This window comes from Tamandua tetradactyla, chromosome 21, assembly GCF_023851605.1.
Source record: "Tamandua tetradactyla isolate mTamTet1 chromosome 21, mTamTet1.pri, whole genome shotgun sequence".
NCBI classification, from domain to species: Eukaryota; Metazoa; Chordata; class Mammalia; order Pilosa; family Myrmecophagidae; genus Tamandua; species Tamandua tetradactyla.
In genome coordinates this window covers 16,639,709-16,663,473 of record NC_135347.1, presented here as the reverse complement: position 1 = coordinate 16,663,473, position 23,765 = coordinate 16,639,709, and the positions used below count along the sequence as shown (strand labels likewise).

Below are 23,765 nucleotides of genomic sequence, written 5' to 3'. Positions count from 1 at the left end.
GTGTAGTTGTATCAGGGTCTATGTGCAGTTCTTTTATACCTACTCTGAGCTGCTCTGATTTGGGCGGGTGTATGAAAGTGGATTTTTAAAGAGAATTAAGTGAAATCTGACATACTTTATCTCAGATAAAGCACCTCCGTGCTTTGATTAGAAGATTCATCAGAGATGAAAATTAGTTCAAGGGCCATTCTTTAGCAAGGTCACCCTTGAAAACAGACCATGTTCTGAATTCATCTAAACCTGTAGAAATACATTACCAAAAGTTAAATTTCTCTAAGAAAACTGTCTCAAAATCAAGGCTGAGCTATACATTGAAGTATCTCTAACATAAGTTAAAAACAAACAGGGCAGGGTGCACGGGTAGTTCAGTGGTTAGAATGCCTGCTCTTCATGCGGGAGACCCGGATTCAATTCCCGGACCATGCACCAAAAAACAAAACAAAACAACAACAACAAAAGTAACCAGGGTCTTTGCTAAATAGATGGTGGCAAAATGTCTCCACTTTTGACTGTCTCTAAATTTGTCTCTCAATCAGATTACAACAATGAAATAATTCTTGGAGGTGAGAAGGTAAGAGCAAAAGCTCTGGCTGCACAAATCTTAGAAACTACTGAAATGGTACAAATTTCTTGTCAACCTAATTCTAATGTTCATTAATTCATATGAAAAATATCACTGACAACGTTAGAACTACATTCCTCTTCTAAGTGGATATAGAAATGATACATTATGCACATCTGGAAAAGTCATTAAGAAAAGCATCTGCTTTCTGTATTTATGCCGAAGAATCTGGTTTTAAAAATTATAACCTGTGCTTCAACAAATAAGGCAATTGTTGCTGGGGTCACTGAAGAAATAACTCCCTTGGTCTACAGGAATCCTGCCAAGTGTTATTATTGAGAATGTCCCCTTTCCTGTGACACTAGGTCCAGGACAGGTAAATGGATGTCTGAGGCATATGGTTGGGTCCTGCCGGTGGGAAGCAGATGGAAATATTAAATTGCTTTCAGGAACCAAGAAAAACTAGTATATCTCCTTTGGGTTTTGAGATTCAATCTACCCTTATCTGGTTCTGATCACCTGATCGCAGTTAGACACTATTTTATATTGTCATGAGAACCAACCCAGCGGAAGGAGCAATGCACTTGGTGCTCGAGTCCCCGGTTTGAGTCTCACTTACGTATCAGTCACATGACTAAGCAAATAAACGGGCACATCTCTGAGCCAAGATTTTCCCACCTTTGAAAATGGGGTAAGTTACCCTTCCTATCTTTCATGATTTGAGGATCACATGAGAATCTCTAACAATGAATTTCCAAGACTGAGACCTGGAGTATCAGAGGAAGGCATTCATATTTTAGGGCTTTACTGGCAAGAAATGAGGATAAACAGAAAAAGCTTCGTTCTGACACCCCTTCCTACCCCTCAAGAATCAAATGGCTTCAGCAAATTTTATTTAGCAAGGTCTTTACTGCTTTCCTCTCCATCTTTTTCAAAGACCAGCTATAGTTTTCAAGATTCACAGATGGTTAACTTTAATTCAGGTTCATGATCAGTGCCTGTTAAGCACATGCTGTGAATATGACATCACTATCGGGGGCAACAGGGATGGGAGAAGATGAGGCTATTGCCAGAGAAGAGCTCACAAAGGACAGAGGCTCAAGAGGAAGGGAGAGAGTGGAGCCTGGAAATAGGACATCACAATCCGGGGCATTGGGTGTTTAGGGACCACATGCAGCCAATGGGTCTGAGCTACTCCAAATCCTTCCAGGAAACCAGGAATTACAAAGACATGTAAACAGAACAATATGGGAGAAAAAGCACCCAGGGAGGCTCAGGTTCCTTTTTCTATCAATTTCTTGAGCAAATCACCCTTTTACCATGGGCTGCCGTTTGCATGTTGGCAAAATGAGAAGGCTCCCTTCCAGCTCTCTAATCCTGAGTTTCTGCCTCCTTCTCAGATTAGGCTACAAGTCTGAATCTGAGAGTCTGCCCTTATCTTAAAGTAAGGACTGCTACCACCAGTCCTTGGGAGCTGGATCACTGCATGTAAAGTCAAGTGAACAGAACACATGTGGACACAATGCCAGTCTCATGGCAGAAAGGCTGGAAATTACCTGGTGTGGCTGTTGGAGGAAAGGCTCTCCCAGGGCTGCACACTGCAGCCAGCCACAGCAAAGGCTCCCCCGCAGCTGCCATCTAGCTTCATAAGCAGGGCTTTGGCAGCATTCTCAGCCATCTTCCGACAGTCATGAGCTCGCTTGAGCATCTGAGTGATGTTTTCATCCCCCGACTGGTCTCCTGTGTTGCAGAGAAGCCAATGAATTAATTAATCAGTACAGGTCTGGATAAGGCAAGCCTGGGAGGGAGCTTGGATAATCAATTTTCAGTTCCTTAGGCAGAGGTGGCGTGGTGGAGAGGAAATGAAATTGGACAGTCAGTGGAGAGCTCCATGTTCTGGGCTTGGCTCTGTCACTTAGAATGGGGTTTGGGAAGGCATTTCTCCACTCCGGGCTCTGCTTTCCTCATCTACAAATGAAGAGGTTGGCCAATGTGATATTTGAGGTCAGTTTTCAACTGTATGATTTTCTAATTATCCAGGCTCCTGCCTTCTCCTCCCACTCAGTCCCAAGTCTATGGCTTTGCTATTTTTCCGTGTGTTGGTGCTTCTTTGTGCATGAGGGCAGGAAGAAAAGGAGGCAAAACTGTGCCACACCATCACAATTCTACAGCTTTGGTTAAAGCTGTGTGTAGGGAAGATAGACAAAAACCAATGGCCAAAATGAGGATGTTAGAATTCTCATATTTTCTGTAGTGATGTTATCCCTGGTCTTTTTCTCAGCTTGCTGTGGGGTAGCAAACTCAAACACCTCCAGGTGCCAGATAACTGGGCTGGGGCAAGATATTAGGGACAAGAGGGCATTGGCACCGAGCCAGGCAATGAACTTCTCCCTCCCCTCAGATGTTCACGTTCTTGTTGTGTTTTAAAAAATAGTGCTGGCCAAATAAGTGACTAGTTCTCTACCTCTGCAGCCTAGATCCATGCTTTTTCAAATATTTTCAAGTGAAATCTTATACCAAAGTCTCATGTACAAAACTGGTAAATGCAGAATTGGTTGAAGGGGCTGAGGTTCCTTCAACCTCAGCTTCCCCACCTTCCAAGCCCACTGCCAAGAACCAAAGAAATTCTTTCAGCTTCCGAGGGCACAGTTTGAAAAATCACTGGCCTAAATCATACAGAATGAATGTAATGAGTGCCTGGGAAGTCACAAGAAACAAAGAAAAAAAGACCCAGAATAACTGATATTGTGGGTAAATGTCACTGGTACTTGCTTTGCTGTGCAACAAGGCGGCACACTGGGCCAGAGTGACAGGTCAACTGCCAGTGTCAGCAGAGAGAAGAGAGAGTGGTAGTGAAGAGCTGCTAAAAACTAAGCTGACCCCCAGCTCTGTGGTGGGTGGGAAGGAAATGAGGGTGGGGCACGTCCTCACGAGGGTGGGGTTAAGGACCCTGTACCTCCCTCATCCGTTTTTCTGACAATCTTCTTACCTTTATCTTCTCACAAACTCACCAAATGATTGTTCTTTGAATTCTGTTCTGAAGTAGGCATGATACTACCGACCAACTTGTTTATAAAATACATACACCGGCTACCAAGTATTAGTAAATAGGAAGCATTTCATTATTGATTTTTCAATATTTCAAATGCAGATTTATTTAAGTCCTTTCAGCTTCTACCAAGCAACTGTGGTGATTAGGTACAAACCCAATCAAAGGTACTTTCAAGAACTGAATGGTTTAGGATATTCCAATACTACAAATTGGTTGATTGATTTTTTTTCATTGATCATTTTGCTTAATACATATATTAAACACACACATACACACACACACACACACACACACACAACCCTGAAAGCAGACCCAAATCATTTTAAGATCTATTTCATATGAGGAATAAAGTTTTATAGTTCAGTTAAAAGACCCTGAAAAATGAGGCTTCTAATGGAAATGCTGGCAGAGTTTCTACCTCTGGACTGAGATGATAATATTACTTAAAAAAAAACACACACCAGAAAGACAGAGGGAAGAGTGGAGAATGGTCGCCCACATAAATAAAGTCCTGCTTCCTTGTTGGGGAGCTTGGATGTGAAGCAGGAAATTAATAGCCAGGATACTTCTTTTCTTTCAGATTCTTGTATATATCAAACTGAAGAAGGAAAAATATACATTTTTCTCCTAGTGAGTGTTTAGTGTCAAAGCTAAATCCCAGACAAGGGAGGAGGAACTGGCAAGAAGGAAAGGGGGATGTATTTGGGAGATGCCCTGGTTGTGACTTTTTTATAGGCTGTGTCCCGGAAGGACAAGCCCTCGCGGAGGCTCTCAGCCCTTGAAGGTCGATGCACAAGGTCAGTCCATGACGATGGCCTGGTCACCCCAGGTGGGGATACCTGGTCTGCCCACACTGCCCATCTTTGGCTCTGGAGTGAGCTGGTGACTTCAGCTTTCTGTTTACATGCCATTACTTTCCCAAATAAGCTGTTGTAGTGTCCAGGACTCAACAATGAAAGATGACAACCTTTCCTCCTTTATCCCTTCTACGTCTCAAGCACGATTTCTATTGCAGTCCTCTTTACATCACTGCCAGGCTCAGAGCCACAATGACTGGTGAGGTTTTAGCAAGTGTTGCTACATAGGAATGCCACACTTATATCTCCTTCAATTAAATACATGCTCCTTCTACTTAGTAAACACTGAGAGATAGAAGGGGGGCCACTGCAGACCGTGAGGTACAAATCAGACCAACAGGAGGTTGGTCTACTACTGCCGAGGGAAGGGTAGGGACGGGGCGGTGAAGCGAGGGCTGGGGTTTACAGGGCTAGCATTACACGAAGCGGACAAGAGCAGGGTGTAAAACTATTTCCTCGATTCACAAAATACCTGGAGACAAGGTAGGGGGAACTTGTACTTCATAGCTACCCAAAAGGACAAATGTTGAGAAAAAGCAAAGCCAATAAATTAGAAGACAAGGCAAAGGTCACCCGGGCAGCAGAGGGATCCTCACCAACCAGCGTCACAGGGAGGCACTGTGCAATGTCAGCCCCTTTAATCACTCATGTGAGCCTCCTGCTCCATCTGCTGCTATCGTCAGCCCTCCCCAGGAGAATATGCCTCCTAAGAGGGGTTGTTTGTTTTAACTTGTCTGTAATTCTGTTTCCACTCCAGTTCTTGCTGCATTCAACATAAACAATTTACTCACTCAGTCATGGGGAAAAACGAAAAACACACTTGACAAGCGAATTTCATGTTGTCAGGAGAGGATCTGATGCCAACAGCTCAGACGGGGAGGAGGAGGGCAAAAGGGGCAGGAAACAAGATGAATACCAGGGTGGGGGGGACTCAGGTAACACTCACCAGCAGAGGAACCCACACCAGCTGCTCGGAACTGCCCCAGGATGAGGTTCTGCTCACTCTCAGCCAGCGCCAGGAGGAGTTCGTAGGCTTCTATGCACTGCTCGCTGAAACAAAGGCACACACAATCCTCAGCTCGGGCAGCGTGAGCATCTTCAGGGCCACTGCTCATACCCTGGGAGGAGGCGCCTTTCAGCCTCACTATCCACATAAACACAGAAACCACCAAAGGACAAAGCTGGTGGCAGGCTCTATGTAAGCCACCCCCCAAGCCCTTTTTTAAAACTTTATACCAGATGTAGAAAAATACAAGAGATGCAATGAAGTTGGGAGAAGTCTGTTCCCTTGATGATCACCTAAGAGGGAAGATAAAGCCTGTGCATAACACCTGCATGGTCCCAAATGAGATGCCTGCAGTAGCAAAATTTCCCCTTTAAGCAAGTAACAGATTAGCCACTCTGAGCATCGGAAATGTTGCTTTTGTCAATATTTAGTTGACAAACCATCTCTTTTGGTCATTTCTTTCATCTTCTTTTACTGAGAATTAAGGAAAAGGGTCCAACCACTAGCTCTAACTATTGGCAGTAACTCCTTTCGAGGGCAGTCCATTTCTTATATTAGACATGCTGGGATATTGCTTCATCCAAGGTGACGTGCTAAGATGAAGAAGGACTGTTCTGAAAAAACTGGACCCTGGGCACAGAACAGCCTGTTTCAAGAGTTATCATAGATGGATGCCTGTAAACTAGCATGATTATTCTCTAGCTCTGGGCTTATATCTTTTGTTTAATTTTGTTTTCTGAAGAGGTAGCAATGTTTCCTAAAACAATAGTGAGCTTTTTAGAGGATCCTTAGAGTAAGTATAGGCACTACTCTGGGACCTTGGCAATCGTACCTCAGTGATGACACTAATAAATCTATGAAAATAACAAAGTGTAGTTTTATGGCTGTCAAACAAGCAATAATTTAAAAACAGATAAATCTCAAAGCTGACGAGGCTGGGGAAAAAAAGTGGCATATTCATACACCATTTGCCTATCAATGAATGAACCATACTTATTTAACCTGGCTTGTTTTTATGGAAGCAAACTGGTGGCATGCCTGAAGAGCTGTGAAAATATTCATATCTTTTGACCTGCAATTTCTGCTCCAGGGATTTTATCCTGAGAAAGCATTCACCAGAGTGAAGGTATTATCTGTATTAAATTATTCACCATCAACTAATAGGACTTTTTAATATCGAAAGTCTGCAAAAGTCTAAATGTCTCTTAGAGAAATGAGTAATCAAAATTATAAACTTGGTGCAATGGATAAATGCAGGTGGTTAAACTGAAAAAACTATAACAAATTAAAGAAATAGAATGCATTAGATTTACAACAATGCAAACTGCATATAAATATTAAAGAAGGCTTGAAAACAGCAAATTAATGTTTTCCAAAAAAACTGATATTTTGAGTGATATTACCAAAATGAAAAAATATTTTCATTAAACATGCTAAAAGAAGTATACCCATTTATGAATATCATAGTCATTATTTTTTATTTTTTATTTTCTTAACTGCTACAGGGGTACTATTGATTTTCACTATGTATCACTCACATTTGCTGGTACAACCCCCAGTTACATCTTCTTAAAGCCTGCTTTCTCCTTATATGCAGAAGTTTCTATGGATGCTTTTCTAAATTAAAGCGGCTACAGAAATGTAGTTGTGTGCTTTGCAGCTCCATATGGCTTGCCTACCTGTACTGTAAGGCCAGTCTCAGCGCAGTAGCATTGGATTCATATTTTCCCACCAGCATACTCATCCTCTCAGCATTGCTTTTGCATTCCTCCAAGGTTATGGTCAGGAGGTCATTTTGGGATTTGAGGTGCTCAATACGGCTACAAAGGAAGAAAATCATTTTCATGATCTCACACTTGGATTTAATTAATTTGGCAATATGTCAAGAGTCTAACCTATATTCAGGTCTGAAATGCATGTTAGGATGAAGGCTTATCAGATGTTTTAGCCAACGTAACTGACAAAAATATCAAGGAGGCAGCTCTAAATGAAAGAATTGCTCGATTCTGCATGAAGTAGGAATAAAAAATAAGTCCCCTTATTTTTTATAAATGAGCGGGTCATTTCCCGCTCAGCCATCCACACGCCTGCTCTGTTTGCCGTATGCCAGGTACTGTGCTAGGTTCTGAGAATACACCCAGTAAAAGAGGCAACCGCCTGACCTTGAGTCCCTCACGAGAGGACACGTAAATAAGCCACCCTCCACTGGGACAAATGGAAAGCAGTGTCATAATAATAACTACTGTTTGGTAAGCCTTTGCTCAATAATCCTCCTGATAACCCCTTGAATTAAGTATTATTATCCCCACTTCGCAGATGAGGAAATGGAGACACAGGTCTTAGAAAGGTTAGACTTAGCTTGTCCTGGTTTTTGAACCAGGTAGTTTGGCCCCAGATTGTGTACTTTTAACCAACTGCTACAGAGCAGAAGGAAAAAGTGAATGAGTGAACAAGAAACTTCCCCAGAGGGCCTCTAAATGGGAAATGGCTCAGGACCTGCAGATGGTGCCCAAAGCTTCTTTGAGGTTAGATATTTCCTTATTACGGGTTGAATTATGTTCCCCCAAAACATTTTCAAGTCCTACTCTCTGGTACCTGTAAATGTGCCCTTATTTGGAAACAGTCTTTGCAGATGTCATCAAGTTAAGATGGAGTCATACTGGATTTGGGTGGGCCTTACTCCAATGACCAGTGACTTTATAAGAAGAGAAAAACTTGGACAAAGGAATGTAGAGACACACAGGGAGAACGCCACATGAAGACAGAAGCAGAGCTTGGAGACATGCGCCTACAAGCCAAGAGATGCCAAGAATCGCTCAGAAGCTTGGAGGAGGCAAGGACGGACCTTCCCTTAGAGCCTTCAGAGAGACTAAGATCCTGCTGAAACCCTAACTTTGGATTTCTAGCCTCCTGAACGATGAGAGAAAAAAAATTCTGTTGTTTTTAGCCACCTAGTTTATGGCAAAGTTGCTACAGCAGCCTTAGGAAACTAATGTACTCTCCTAACAGAATATAAGCCCCTGGGAGCAGGGATCTTGTTTTTATTTCCCTTTGTATACCAAATAGTTTAGCACACAGAAGGTGCTTAACACAGATTTACTGAATGAGGAAGCACAATTTAGAGTGTGTATGACCCTCCCCCGCCCCCCAATCAGGAAGTTAAAGGATTTCATTTTTTAGGATAATAGGCTTCCAACTTTCAGACAAGTAGTTGAATAATAGACATCAGGACATACCGGGTGCTTATTTCTAGCAATCCACTGGGCTTTAGCAGCAGCTGTGGTAATAGAGAGGACAATAGGCAGGGGTTAGAATTCTGGCTCACCTATTTAATAGCTCTGGACCCAAGGCAAGTAATTGAAATTTTGAAGTCTTTGTTTTCTCATTTGCAAAATAGGCCTATCCTACCCTCATAAATTGAGGATTATGAGGTACACAGTCTGGGAGCGGCCTTTGTAAGCTGTTAAACACCAAAATAATGTGAGCTATAGGCACCACATATTTTCCCCTTCTTTGGTCTCTCCTGGGTGCACATAATTGAAGAGAAAGGAATCTCTCCCCAAGTTCAGCCACAAACAGCTTGTTAAACCCTGGAATCTGTAGATAGGAGATTCTCACTTAACTTAAGGCCCCCTGAAGGCATTAAAAGAATTCATTAAATTGCAAGGGCATATCTGATTCAATTTTAAGCACTCCTTGGGTAGTGATACTTAAAGGGCTGCTGCTCCTTTACTGTCACGAGGTAATCATAAGATTGTCACTCATGTATTTTGGATTTAATAAGAAAACCATGTAATTTTAAGAATTAAAATGACCTAGATTGCCAATATTCTTAAGTCCTCAAGAACTATATTAAATAGCTTTAAATCAGGGAGGACTAACACAATAATTCAACTTATTCGGGCTCGCCATACACAAGAGGAATGGAATTAAGCAATGGGGGATGGTATCCACATTTCTTCCTGGTTAGTTCATAAGACATTCAAATTCTTCCTATATTATCCCACTGAAGATTTGTAGGTCAAGGCAAAGCCACAGTTTACCACGATTAAACAGTCCATTCTGCAACTGGGGAACCAATTCTAACTCAGTGTTGTTGTCATGGTTTGGCTCTGGTCCTTTTCCTTTGCTTTTTAAAATCTCCTTCCTCATGACATACAAGTCAGTCTTTGCTAAGAGGCAGGAGTGCAAACTCAAACTTCCTCCACTGGGACATTTGGTAAAACAGCATTCTAAGTAGGAGAGTTAGGATAGGATGCAGGGACTCAGGGCTATAGACATTTTGAAAGACGATAAGTAAAATTAGGCAAACATCAAGAAGAGCAGGAAGTTAGACCAGCTGGCCACATGCAGTGCTTTTGGTTAATCCCAAGAATGTCTAGACCAAATTAATTGCCTTTGCTGATTCCTAGAACCTCAAGGCACCCTTGGGAATGTGAGTCAACATTTTCAGAGCTTCTCTCTGTGGTTCTCTGTAGCACAGGCTTGTGTGCTTGGCAGCCAGCTTTGACCTACTTGCCATTCTACTGGGACTGTTCCCAGGACTTTCTACATAATTTGTAAGGCCCGATGCAAAATGAAAATGTGGGGCACCCCTTCTTCATAGATTTTTAAGAATTTAAAATGGTGACAGCAGAGTACTAAAGCAACCATGAAGCCCTCCTAAACGTCAGGCCCTGTGTGAGGGTACAGATCACACATCCATGGAGCCAGGCCCAACTGCTGCAAGCACCCCTCTGAACACCAAGACGGCTAGAAACTCCACGATCACCAACCGGACAGCACCATGCTATGTCACAATACACAACCAACTTGCATCAATCTTTGGAAAAGGAAGAGAGGGGCAGGGAAAGGGTCTAAAGATGCTAAAACACTCGGCACCATATCAACAAAGTGAGCCCACCTGATAAACCAAAAACACAGGAAACCAAAGTTCTGCAGTATATGTTAGCTAAGTTTTGCTATGATGACATCTGCATTCAGAATGAAGGCTCTCACTTGATGAGTGATTCATAAGAAACCCTGTCATGGCCAGACTGAGTCCCGAGGACACAAACAGTCCACTGCTAAGTCCCAGCATTGGCCACTGCACCAGGCACATAGTAGCTGCTAAGTAAATGTGTGTTCAGTGTGTGAATGCACTGAAAGAGAATAGCATTGGACCAACACAAGGACCTAAGAAAAGGGACAAGGAGTTCTGACAATACAAAGTCATTTTCTGCATGCGTTATACTTTACAAAAAAGTAAAGATGACAGAAGAGCAACGGCAAAGAAGCCTCACCACTCCTCTCACCACACCCACCGCTCAAATATGTAGGTATTGTCCTCACCTATTCAACCGTTCTGTTTCCACCTCAAACTCTCTAATTTTGCTTTCAGAGATGGCAGATCCGTGTGAGTATAGTGTCTGGAAGATCTCTTGGATGTTGGAGCAGTCCTGAAGAGAATGGGCCAGGTGTTCTGCCACGCTGCTGGATACCTGTACGAGGGAGCAATAGTTCCTCTGTGATAGCGCAAAGCAACTTATAGCTGATGTTCTCAGGAATCAGGTACAAGGAGATGGCTAGCCCTGTCTTCTCTCTCAATCTGTATAATCTGATTCTAGTATACAAAGCTAACTGTTTGAAAGCAGTACATAAAGCAGCATCAAAATACAGCTCCATCCCCTAAGTATGTGCTATTGAGCAGCAGGGACAGAGGGGACCATGTTTCCAAAAGTATGGACGGGAAACAGTCTGGATTCTCCTCTCTTCTTCCTCTATTACGTGTCATTCCAGGCCATTGTCTCTGGTTACTGAAGCCAAGGAGAGCAGCCGACTGCTTTATTTTCACAATTTGGCTCTTGCATAAAATGTGAATGTGTGCAATATTTACTCAGTGCAACATTCTAAATTAGGGCCTTAAAAGGGCTCTTTAGGATCTCTCTATACCTGAGGATCAAACAGCTGGCTTTCTCAATCCTAAAAAATATCCCTTAGGGAACTGGAACCACTCTCTTTCACCATCCATCAGCTCTTACAGCCACAAAGGACTCACAGGCTCTATGAATGAAAATTCTGATACTAAGCTGGAAGGTTCGAGTCTTTCATAATATTGGGCTACACTTCAAAGGCAGCATTCATCCTCACAGGAGAGCACATTCCTTTTCAAGATGGATGTGCAAAAGGTAAACTCTTTTCAAGCTTCATGACTCACTTGGTCTCTGGGGTAGCAGGGTGATATAAAATAGATATTCCAAGGCTTTCTTCCACATCATCACTAACTAGACTTAAATCATTTCTTTCTGAATAGTTTCAAGAAGAAAAAAAAGCCTCCTTTAAAGCTGAAGAGGTAATTCACCTTGTGGAAACCACTACACATTTTAAACTGATCCTTTGGGAAGGAAATCGGATATGATGTTTCATAATAATGAACTGGTTTATTGGAGGTGAACTTTGGAACTTTTTCTATCATCCATATGCGATGGTCTGTGTAGCTCTTTTGGGACCTTTCTTGTTTTGCCTCTCAAGAATACTCACCCCTATGCTACTGATTTCTGAGCCCAGGACTGGCCGATCAGACGATGAGGATTCGGACCTTGTCTTTGAGAGCTTCACCCTCTCCGCAATCTTAAAAAACAACAAAAAATTATCGAAAGAAGGTATGTCACTCTCCAGATAAACTGTTGAGGCTGTGTTGATATTGGCTTACTGTTTAACCACAGCAACTAAACCAATTGATCAGTGTCTCAGGAATGACTCACATACCCAATTTCTGTACCATCGGTATAACTCTGGGTTTCACAACCTCAGCACTCTTGATATCTTGGACCAGATAATTCTTTCTTATGGGGGGCTCTCCTGTGCATTGTAGGATGTTTAGCAGCATCCCCAGAATCTACCCACAAGGTGCTGGCAGCACTGCCGCCCCAGCTGTGATATGTGAAAGTGTCTTCAGAAATTGCCAACAGTCCCCTGAGGGACAAAACTGCCCCTGGCTGAGAGCCACAGGTTTAAGTTAACTTACAGAACTTGGTATTAAGAACCAACATTATCGTGGAGACTCATAGAGCTCCCAGGCAAGGTGACATGCATAATTTTAACAGTTTTTTTTCCTGTGGTAAGCTCCACATATGAGTTTAGGGGCTATGCCAGAGCTGTGAGCTATTTCTCACAGCTGCCACAGCTGCCCATCACAATCTATTTCTCTGCTGCCAGGGATGACCATCTCCGGACTGGGGAGATCATTGGTTCACAACTCAGGGTCTCCTGCTGGGCTGAACCTCAGTCCTTGAGAGAAACGAACGCTCCATCCACTCTGAAGTACTGAAGAGCTTGACAAAACATCTCATGCTCCATAATGACTTGTCAGCTGTGACATTCTCCAGCAGCGTGATTAATGAGAGCTGGCGTCAAGGGTGCAGCCAAGAGAGACTCAACACTATTAGTGGGTTATCTCTCCCTGCAGCACCGGTGTTAGAGCCATGTGCAAGACTCTGGGGAAGCTCCATGGGGCCATCTAAACTAATCACAGGCCAGCACAGCAGCCGTGCTTGGCGGAGGCTGGTGCGTCCAGATAACAGGAGGTGTTCCCACCCACCCGCCCGCACAGGGGGCTCACCTTGGCTATGGGAATGTCATTGCTGCTACTGCTTGTGCTCAGCTCTCCAGTGCTGGGGTTAACTGGGCGGTTGGCGGAAGTGAGGCGGCCGGGACTAGAGGGCCCTGTGGCCTGCACGCTCTGCAGTCGAGTTTGAAGCTCTCGAACCTGAAACAATAATGACTTTAGACGTAGTCGGTGGTTTCCCTGGCAAAGAGCAGAAGAGCCAGATGGGTGGGCAGTGGAGCTTTCATCTACGAGAAGCAATCAACTTCGCTGAAAAGCTAAATTGGGTGAGTCCACAGAAAAATGGACTAGACTGACATCATTCTTCGCAAGTTCAAGGTGAACATGCTATTTCAATCTGGGCACTGTTAGCAGAGGTAGGATGACCATCTTTGAGGAATGTTTATTCATTCTGCCCTGTGTGCCTGCCATTGTGCCAACCACTGCAAATACAGGATTCAAGGTTAAATGTCCATGCTGATGGAACCAGGAGAAAACAATTTCAACACCAGTGTACACGAGTGCTATAAATATCTAGAGTGCTATAGGAAGCAGAAAAGGAGAAAAATGCATCTCTATCTGAAGTCGTATAAAGAAAGCTTAGCAAGAACAGCTGTACCAGAGTAGAGCCTTAAAGATGAGTAGGGTTATAGAAGATGGATAGGATACTGGCTTTGGTGGTGTATGAATAAACAAGTTAAAAAAATAGCTTATACAATGGCACAGGCATCACAACGCCATGCTGTATTTGAAGAACTGCAAGTTACTCAACATGCACAGTTTAAAAGAGATATCTGCATTTGAAGGGAGGGCAGACTTTCTCCCAAGTGGCTTCAAGATGGGATGGTCCTTGGAAGAGTGGGAAGGAATGTCTCAACAGCCTCTCTTTATAGAAAAAGAAACACCAAGTCCTTTGGATGACTTTCAAAACATACCTCTACCCACAAGAGAATTTAATGCCAAAGTCCTGCTTCTCTCTGGTTATGGCTTGATGACTTCCAAAGGGTGCAGTCTTCAAAATAAGTGAAGGGAGCGTGTAGAAATTGGTTTCTCTGGCTACCCTGATCACAATTTTTTGATCATGATACAATTTCTACCTTAAAAGGGCCAATGACCCAAGGGTCACTGCAAAGGGGTCTCAGACCCTGTGGGAAGAACTGGCCCCAGGACATCTAAGGCAGAGCTTTCCAAAACTTCAAGACCAGAGTCCCCTGGTGGGCCTGTGAAAAAATGCAGGGTCCAGGGCCCCACCCTGAGATTCTGTCTCAGTATGTCTGGAGTGAGGCCTGAGAATATGCATATCTAATAAGCCCCCAGGAAGTAGTGAGGCTGCCAGGCAGGGGTCCCCACCTTCAGCCGCATTAATCTAAGGGAGTCCAAAGGCCACATAGTACTTCAGCCCCAGAGACAACGCCGGCACCAAAGCCTTTTCAAGCAGGGCCAGAGGACAGGCACATGGCCCCATTTCTCCAAAAGCTACTAGAAAGCTTTCTATGTTAAATATTTTCGATGTTTCCAGCCTGTTAAACTGGGAACCAAAAGTAATTGAAATTTCAATAATTCACCAACATATTAGAAGCTGTGCTGGTTAGAAAGAATGTATGTCCCCTAGGAAAGCCATGTTTTAATCTAAATCCCATTTCGTAAAGGCAGAATAATCCCTATTCAATACTGCATGTTTGAAACTGTAATCACAGCATCTCCCTGGAGAGTTGATTTAATCAAGAGTGGTTGTTAAACTGGATTAGGTGATGATATGTCTCCACCCATGTGGGTGGGTCTTGAGAAGTTTCTGGAGTCCTACAAAAGAAGAAACATTTTGGAGAATGAAGGAGATTTGGAGAAAGCAGAGAATGCTGCAACACCACGAAGCAGAGATTCCCAGTGACCTTTGGAGATGAAGAAGGAAAACGCCTCCCTGGGAGCTTCATGAAACAGGAAGCCAGAAGAGAAAGCTAGCAGATGGTGCTGTGCTCACCATGTGCCCTTCCAGCTGAGAGAGAAACTGTGACTGTGTTTGCCATGTGCCTTCTCACCTGAGAGAGAAACCTGAACTTCATCGGCCTTCTTGAACCAAGGTATCTTTCTTTGGATGCCTTTGATTGGACATTTCCATAGACTTGCTTTAATTGAGACATTGTCTTGGCCTTAGAACTGTAAACTAGCAACTTATTAAATTCCCCTTTTTAAAAACCATTCCATTTCTGGTATACTGCATTCTGGCAGCTAGAAAACTAGAACAGAAGCCAAAATAGAAACATTCCCTGTAGATCAAATTGCATTCAATAGTGAAGTGGCTAAAAAGTGCCTAATGCTTGGCTGCAATTTACAGCAACTGAGAGTTGACAGAAATGTGTCATCTCCATAACATGCCAGACACAGGGCTGACCTCAAAATAGTTTAAAGATGAGAAAAGCACATGCCTGTCAAGGCCAAATAATACTGCTGGTGAGGGATTACGGGACTCATCTTGGAACAGTCCCCAACAAACCAAGAATGGGGATTCTGCTTGGATACCTCATTATGTCACATGGCAAAAGGACAGGGCTCATTTTCCTGTAGGCCAGGTCCCTGACACCACGGGAAAGGAACAATCCTAGAGAAAACAACCCTCCTTCCCTCACATAGACATACATTTCGATTTCAGCCACTGTGAAAGTCTATGAGGTCCTAAATAATTTACAAAGTTAATGACATAACTCCAAAACCGAAATAGTGTATAAACTGTACTCAAAGCAGTCAGTGGTCTGTTCTTAGCATTCCAACTAGTCCATGTATCTTTCTTTTTTAAAAAAATAATAAATCACCCTGGGCAATTTATAAAATCTTCAGAAAAACTACGAATACTTGTAATAAGATACTAGTATTGGTAGCCCAATATTGTGCATAAAATTAATACTACTGAATTGCATACTTGACAGTTAAAATGGGAAACTGTGTGCTGTATATTTGTTACTACAAAATGTTAACAAAAAATAATGCAAAAACTACTCACATTTTGAATGTGTTTCTTCTTCTACTCACAAAAGTAAAACGCGTTGATTATGGAAACTTTGCATGATTCCAAAACCAAAAACAGAAAAAAGTACCTACATTCTTACTATACTGAGATATTTACTTCCAGTCATTTTCTGTGGCGTGTGTGTGTGCTCATACACAGACACACACACGTATCTCATGCACATACTTAAAATAATTTCTAAACCAAATATCCATTTTCTTTTTAAAATCTTTGGGCCCAGAGAATGTCTTTGAAAACCAAAGGATGCTGAATTTGTTTATTTTGGGCTATGCTTTATTATTTAATGATGATTGTTAGCCAGTGGAAAAAAATCTGTCCATAGGGCTTGTAGTGAGCCCATCATAGAAAGAAAAAGAGATGGCTGGTTGAGTTAAAAAGTCTTCTTCTCTCCTCTCTAGATTTTGGGCATAGGGGTCCTCAATTATTTTAAGTGAATAAATGCAGAGAAATTAGGGCTACAACCTATTTGCTGCTTCAGATTAGGTAAGGCTTAGGAGAGAGTTAGAGATAGTTATCAGAGTCCTCACTCTTATTCTCAACCATCTTTCATCAAAGATATTTATTAAAGGAAATATGCTTCTCTCTACAAAATACGTGTTTGGTGTCAAGGGACAGTCAAGTATCATAGTTAACCTAAGGGAGGGGTTCAAACATGTAGGAAAGTCTTTCATTACCCTTCATAGTCTTTCTCCATTAGGGTTCCTCACTGAAACCACAGAACACAGAAACTGATGTGAGTGAGCATTTTCTCATTTCTTCTAAAGTTAGCACACAGCCAATACCCATCTGGATACACAGGAGAGAAGTTAAACTTACACATACTGAAACCCTGAGAGATTAGGAAGAAGGTAAGATTTTTGTCCTATTTAGGGGCTCACACTAAAGCCAACTGTTACGATGTGAAGCATACTCTGAAAAGAGGCATCAACAAGACAGCAGGGAAGGGTAGCAGAAGAAACCTCACTTCTGCTTTTCCCGAGTAGGAACTACTGAAATTCAGTCTTGAAAGGCTGAGTAGTAGTTCAACAAGCAAATAAAGAGGAAAATGAACAGAGAAGCTCTGAAGGGTTTCAAGTAGGGAAATGACGTTAAAACATCAGAACTCTCTTTCTAATTACTCCCAAAGGGAGTGAAGGGTTTTACAGAAATCATTTGATTAGAGAATAGAATGCTCTGGAATGAGGAATAAGAAAGTGAGTCAAGAGCTGTACTGACAGTTCAGGTGAGGAATGATGACGGTCCAAACACATTCGACGTGGCAGAATGAGAAACAGAGGGATTTCCATCTGATGGCTTCTCTTTTCTCTAAGAGAAAAGAACTAAGGTCCACTGGTAGAAGTGAGATAGAAAATAGCAGATGTCAAAAAGGAAGCTGACCAGGATTTAAAAAAAAGAAAAAACAACCTTCCACAGCACCGTGAAGCTTCCAAACCACAAGAAGATGCCTCTCCCAACAGTACCTGACACAAATCCCACCTTTTTCTCGGTGAGATGACATCACCAAAGAACATCGTGGCTATTAGTACAGTTCCCGCAGCTGGTGGGGGCAGAAACCCACAGCGGAGAACATGAAAGGAGGACTGTCCACACTGGGGACGCCTAAAGGTTCACATACTGAGAACTTTGCTTGATTCTATTCCTTCCCAATTCCGAAAATAGGAGGAGGGAAGAACGGGGTGGGGGAGTGAGGGGGCAGGGTGGTGTGGCTTTGGAGGGCCTTTAGTGGGGTGCCCCTCAGGACTTCCCCACCTTTTAGGGAGTCAGGGCACCAGCCAGTTTTGCCAGTCGCATCTCAATGCTTCCTAAAGAGGCAATTTTGAGTGTTTAGAAGATGGAAAAAAAAAAAACAAAAAACAAACTACAATTATGCCAAACAGTACTGAGCAGAATAACTTCTTTCTTTTTTGTTGTTGTTGTGTTTAAACCATTAATCCCCATTTCAGAAGTAGGTTCCGGCATCTAGCCCAGTTCTTCTTTTCTGCAACAGTTATTTCAATGAATATTTTTATTTTCTTCCTTTCCTTTCTGAATTAAAAAGTACTACAACAACAACAACAAAACAAAACGAAGACTTAGCTGAGCTTTTTCATTCAAGATGGTAGACTAAATAAATGCATCGTTTTCTTCCACTCTGGAGACCTCATTAAAATAATACTGTTAAAATAATAGTAAAGGATAAAAATGGACTAAACCATAACAGTGAAGAGAATGCTCTTGGGGCATTCGCAGAAACAAGATCTGGGCACATTTCTAGAAGGAATGTGTACTGACAAAAGAAACAGAATGGAAAAAGACCAATTATACAATATATACAAGGGTAGGTGGCCAATCCACCTATGAGAAGAATGGCAGGGTTTAGAGTCAGCCTTGGCAGGTACTACAGAGGACATGAGTAAGTAGGGCTGAAAACAGGGGAAGTATCTGTCTATATACAGAACAAATGAAAATTTCCAGCATATGTTAGCCTTAGCCAAAGCAAAAAAGGCACTCTTCTCATTAAAAATGAACGGAAGGGTGGGCCACAGTGGCGCAGCAGGAATAGTTCTTGCCTGCCATGCCAGAGACCTGGGTTCAATTCCTGGTGCCTGCCCACGTAAAAGAAAAAAAATGGAAATGCTGCATAAAAAGGAATAACAAAAAAGCAGTTCATTGCCAAGGTTAAAAAAAAAAAAAAAAAGATGGAACAATCTCTAGGTGCCAGAAATGAGGAGAGAAAGAAAACTTGAGAGGTACTTGCAGGGAGCCTCTGAATGGGAATTCAGAGCAAGGTGTGGAATTATGGTGCAGGGAGGGGCAGAGAATGGAGAGTTGTGTGGAGAGCCGCCGGGTCAGGCCTAGTGGTCGCGCTGCAGCCTGCTCTAGAGTACCCCCCGCCCATCGAGTGAGTCAAGATGGCGCCCGCATCCTGTTTCCGCGTATGACGTACGCGCCCACCAACCCTATCTTCCAATCACCTCTGTATACGTGGCACTAACCTATTGGGTTTGGGCACAGTATATAAGAGGTTACCCGGACAGGGTGGGTGGAGACGACCCACAGGGAGCCGTGCCTGACGGCCGCATAGAGGTTGTTCCCCCGCGGGAAATTTCGCCCGCGCGGAACCTGTAACAGAGAATGCAAGCTTAACTCCAGTAAAGGTCTGTGCTTACAACTGCTGCGTGTCTTGGACCTGTGTTTCTCACCAGCGCGGATTTGTCTGCGTCTGTCTCTCTCTCCCTCCTGTTCCCTCCGCCGGCCGGGGACCAGAAGCTGAGCGAGAAGTCGCGGACAAGTGGTGGCCCGTACGGGGAACCCTTCTGCTGCCTTTCCCCGAGCTGGTGAGGACGTGCTTCTCGAGCTCGCAGCGGACTTCCCACGCCTGATCACCGCGAGAAGGTGAGTACTTCTTATTACGTGAGAGTTAAGGGCTGTGGGCGTTCAGGTAGCCCCAGTGACTCGGAAGAGCTCTCCGAGTGATTAAAGACAGTGCCGACTGCAAGCATGGGGCAGTCAGGAAGTTCACCTTTATTACCCCCTTTAAAAACCCTTTTGAAGCAGCGGGGCATCTCAGTTAAGAAGAGTTCCCTCCTGCGGTTCCTTGACGATGTTGTTACCTTTGCCCTTTGGTTCGCCCATTCCGGTAGCCTCAGTCTGCCCTCTTGGTTAAAACTTGGTAATGACATAGAACGGGCGCGCCGGACGGGCCTTTGTATGGACCCGATCCTGGTCCCTATATGGGAGACCGTTCGTGCTTGTCTTGAGGCAGAAACTGCTACGGGCCTTAGTCCGTTCCCTGCCCTGCTAGAGGCACGGCACGCGCTTCAGGAAACTCGGTCGGCTTCGTCTGCAGACGGCTCCTGTAAGAGTGAGCCGCCAACTTGCAAGCCGCCAGAGTCAGACGTTAGTTCGGACGACTCTGACTCGGAGTCAGATGGTGATGAGACCGAGGGTGCAGACGCGCCTCCGCTGATCGATTGGGGGAGGCCCCCTGTCTCACCCACGCAGCCTTCCGCCCCGCCAGCGCCTGCTGCAGGGGCGCGGCGGCTTCCGGTGAATGGTTTTGGTGATCTCGCCAAAAACCCTCACCACGGGCTCCCTCTGGTGGCCGAATCAGGTAATTACAGTGGCTGCTCTCCAACTTCTAAGCGCTTGTTAAAAGGAATGGGATATGTCCCCGGCAAAGGCTTAGGAGCCTCATTGCACGGGCGCGCAAGGCCTATACAAGCTGTCTCCAATTCTGACAGACGAGGCCTGGGTTTTTCCTAGGGGCCACTGAGGGGAGATTCCCACCCACACCTATAAAACTAAAATGGAAGACCAGTACCCCGGTGTGGGTGCCTCAGTGGCCATTATCACAGGAAAAACTCTCAGCATTACACACTCTAGTGTCAGATCAGTTAAAAAAGGGCCACATCATTTCCTCCACATAGAGGTCTAGTCCGTTGGAAGGATGTCCTGTCAGGACAATGGCAAGGCCCTGACCCAGTGCTCAGCTGGGCCAGAGGCTCTGTTTGTGTTTTTCCCCAGGAGCCAGGACGTCAACCAGTGTGGGTTCCGGAAAGACTGGTGAGAACCGTGACATCGCCCGAGGAGGCCAAGGAGCTGTTGCCCAAAAAACCAACAAGCCTTCAACCTGAACCATCAGATCAGGCCTCCAACTCTGCTGATGACGGCGGCGACTGACGAGATGGCAACGAAAACGCCGGTCACCCTTCGATTGTTTAGAAGGGGGACCAGTTTTAATACCCCCACTCTCCCAACAGGTGGAATCAGACCTTAAAGTGCTTGGGAAGATCAAGTTAACCCCCGTTGCCTTCGACCTTTCCAAACTGGGCGAGACTGTACAAAGTCTGTGGAACCGAGTCACCTCTTGGTTCTCTTGGCCCAATTTGACTACTTGGATTCTCGTAGCGGTGGGACTATTAGTGGGATTAGTCACTGTTAAATGTTTGTTAGAACGCTTGTTCCAGACGCAGCAACAGCTACGCGTCACCACTATGTTGGCTATGTCACTCGCCCCTGGTGCTCCTGACAACGACCGCCCTGCTGCCCAGTCCCCCATTTCACCGTATGACCCATCCCGGCCACTCAGGGCGGGACGCTCGAAAGCAAGGTCAGCGGCAAGGCCCATGGCTGTGTCCCGGGTATAAAAGGCGGCACCAGATGTCATAATTTTGGTCTTAGGATGATCTCTAAGGCAGAGTCACGGTCCTGGCCAGACTAGACTCCGGCCATTGCACAGAGACATCTAGTGACACCCTCGACTCTGGTTGCCGCTCTCCTGAGCCCCGCTTAGCCCAGTTGCGAGGCGAAGCACTGCAGGGAGAGTCACGTGGTTTCCAGTTCACGGGCTCTCCGGTCTCTGTATGAGGAGGCATTCTGGTTGGTGCCTAGCAAGCCTAGTCCAGACTCCCCAAAGCACCAAAACAAGTAGTGGGCTAATCAAGCTCACGGGAGCTCACTCATCAATGGAGACACTGGGTCTAAGAAAGGGTCTACGGACCAAAAATAATAAAAAAGGGGGAGATGTGGAGAGCCGCCTCCCGGGTCAGGCCTAGTGGTCGCGCTGCAGCCTGCTCTAGAGTTCCCCCCGCCCATCGAGTGAGTCAAGATGGCGCCCGCATCCTGTTTCCGCGTATGACGTACGCGCCCACCAACCCTATCTTCCAATCACCTCTGTATACGTGGCACTAACCTATTGGGTTTGGGCACAGTATATAAGAGGTTACCCGGACAGGGTGGGTGGAGACGACCCACAGGGAGCCGTGCCTGACGGCCGCATAGAGGTTGTTCCCCCGCGGGAAATTTCGCCCGCGCGGAACCTGTAACAGAGAATGCAAGCTTAACTCCAGTAAAGGTCTGTGCTTACAACTGCTGCGTGTCTTGGACCTGTGTTTCTCACCAGCGCGGATTTGTCTGCGTCTGTCTCTCTCTCCCTCCTGTTCCCTCCGCCGGCCGGGGACCAGAAGCTGAGCGAGAAGTCGCGGACAGAGTTGGCCTCCTAGTGAGGCCTCCACATATAGCCTGTTCCATCCATCTGTGAAAAGTTGACTGAAAGTGCTGCCAACAGGCTGAGGGAAACCAGAAGGAAGTTCTGAGGCTATGTAAAGGGTTCAACTTTGAGAAATCAAAGCTTAAGAACTGTGATGCATTTGTGTGGAGTCCAAAAAAATTATCTGCCTTTGTGGGTCCCCTAAACTCATAAATTAACATTGAAAACTGGTCTGGATTTGCCAGACTACCAAATGCTTCAGAGATCTAATTTGTAAATCACCCAACATCATTAGGGATAGGAGATTTAAGTCTCCAGTGACTGGGAGTTCAGGAGACCCAGTAAATACACCCACAAAGCTGTCAGATATGGAGGGATGATTGCAGAGAGGAAGATAATACAAAAGAGAGGCAGTAATCTAAACCAGGAGATGAATTCACCCTAGAGGAAATGAAAACAAAACAATCAGTAAACCACATCAAACTAAATATAGTTAGGGTCCTTTAAGAGTTAAAAGGAATAGGACCTGCAAAAGATAAGAAATCATGAAACAAAAAAGGGAGATATCAAACAAGAACAGGTGGATAGGAAACAGATACAGTGGAAAATGTAGTCAATCACACAAAATTAATGTACACATTAAACTCTATAGCGGATAAAGCTGAAAAGCAAATTAGTGAAACAGAGCATAGTACAGAGAAATTAACTTAGAACACAGGATGGGAAGCTAAAAGGTACAAAATATGCAAAGATAGTTATGAGACTCGAGCAGTTCCAGAGAAAGAGAACATAGAGAATAACAAAGAAAAGAATATTTGAAAAAAAAAATAGATGAATTTTCCAGGTGGGAAGACAGATGCTAAGGCGGCATAGCAGCTTTAAAATATATCCACAATTTTTTTAATCCTCCCTTCATCAAGAGGTGGAACCTGATTCCCCTCCACTTGAATGTGTCTGGCCTGAGAGATACGCTTCTCATAATGGACTGCGCTGGAAGAGCTGCCGCGAGACCTCTGAGGCTAGGTTAGAAAAGGTGGTACCACTTTGTCTGGCTCTCTCTTAGGACACTCACCCTTAGTTCTCAGTTACTACATTGTGTGAAAGCATGGAGACATGGTGAGGATGCTTGTGGGGGTTTTGGCCAACAGTCCCTGCTAAGGTCCTAGAGATCAGCCACCCTCGACCACCAGATACATGAATAAGAAAGTCTTCAAGATGATTCTAGCCCCAGTCACCACCGACTGCAACACATCTGACCTAAGTGACAGCTGCTGAAACAAGCCAAGTCAAGAACCATGTGGTTTAATAGTAAATGACTATTGTTTTATGAGTTTAATTTGGTATGGTTTGTTATACAGCTATAAAAAATTACATATTTAGACACACTGTAATATAAACAAAGGATACAAAGAAGAAAGAGATCCCCGTTAAAAGCGATAGAGTGGGAATGAATGACTATTAAGCTCTGAGGGCAGGAGTGCTGGTCTGTTTCACTCACTACTGTATCACCAACACCTTGAACACTGTCTGATACAGTCAGTTTCCATAAAATCTATCAAATATAGTTAAAAAAAAAAAAAGAGAGAGAGAGAGAGAGAAACCTATCAGCCAGAAATCCTGGCAAGACTATCATTGAAATTGGGGATAAAAATAAAGACAATCTCAGACCAAGATTAAGAATTTGACACCCACAAATCTTTGAGGAAGGAA

General features: G+C 44.2%; 1 protein-coding gene across 6 annotated transcripts in view; it reads right to left on the bottom strand.

Moving 5' to 3' along the window:
* MCC (MCC regulator of Wnt signaling pathway) overlaps positions 1 to 23,765 on the bottom strand; it is a 614,110-nt gene that overhangs the window by 72,067 nt on the left and 518,278 nt on the right. For all 6 annotated transcript variants that reach the window (XM_077138931.1, XM_077138932.1, XM_077138933.1 and 3 more), the window contains 6 exons: positions 13,078 to 13,224; positions 11,997 to 12,086; positions 10,809 to 10,957; positions 7,157 to 7,297; positions 5,418 to 5,521; positions 2,119 to 2,302 (listed from right to left, as the gene is read on the bottom strand). In XM_077138931.1, the coding sequence (XP_076995046.1) occupies positions 2,119 to 2,302; positions 5,418 to 5,521; positions 7,157 to 7,297; positions 10,809 to 10,957; positions 11,997 to 12,086; positions 13,078 to 13,224 (815 nt within the window). The remainder of the gene's footprint in view (positions 1 to 2,118; positions 2,303 to 5,417; positions 5,522 to 7,156; positions 7,298 to 10,808; positions 10,958 to 11,996; positions 12,087 to 13,077; positions 13,225 to 23,765) is intronic.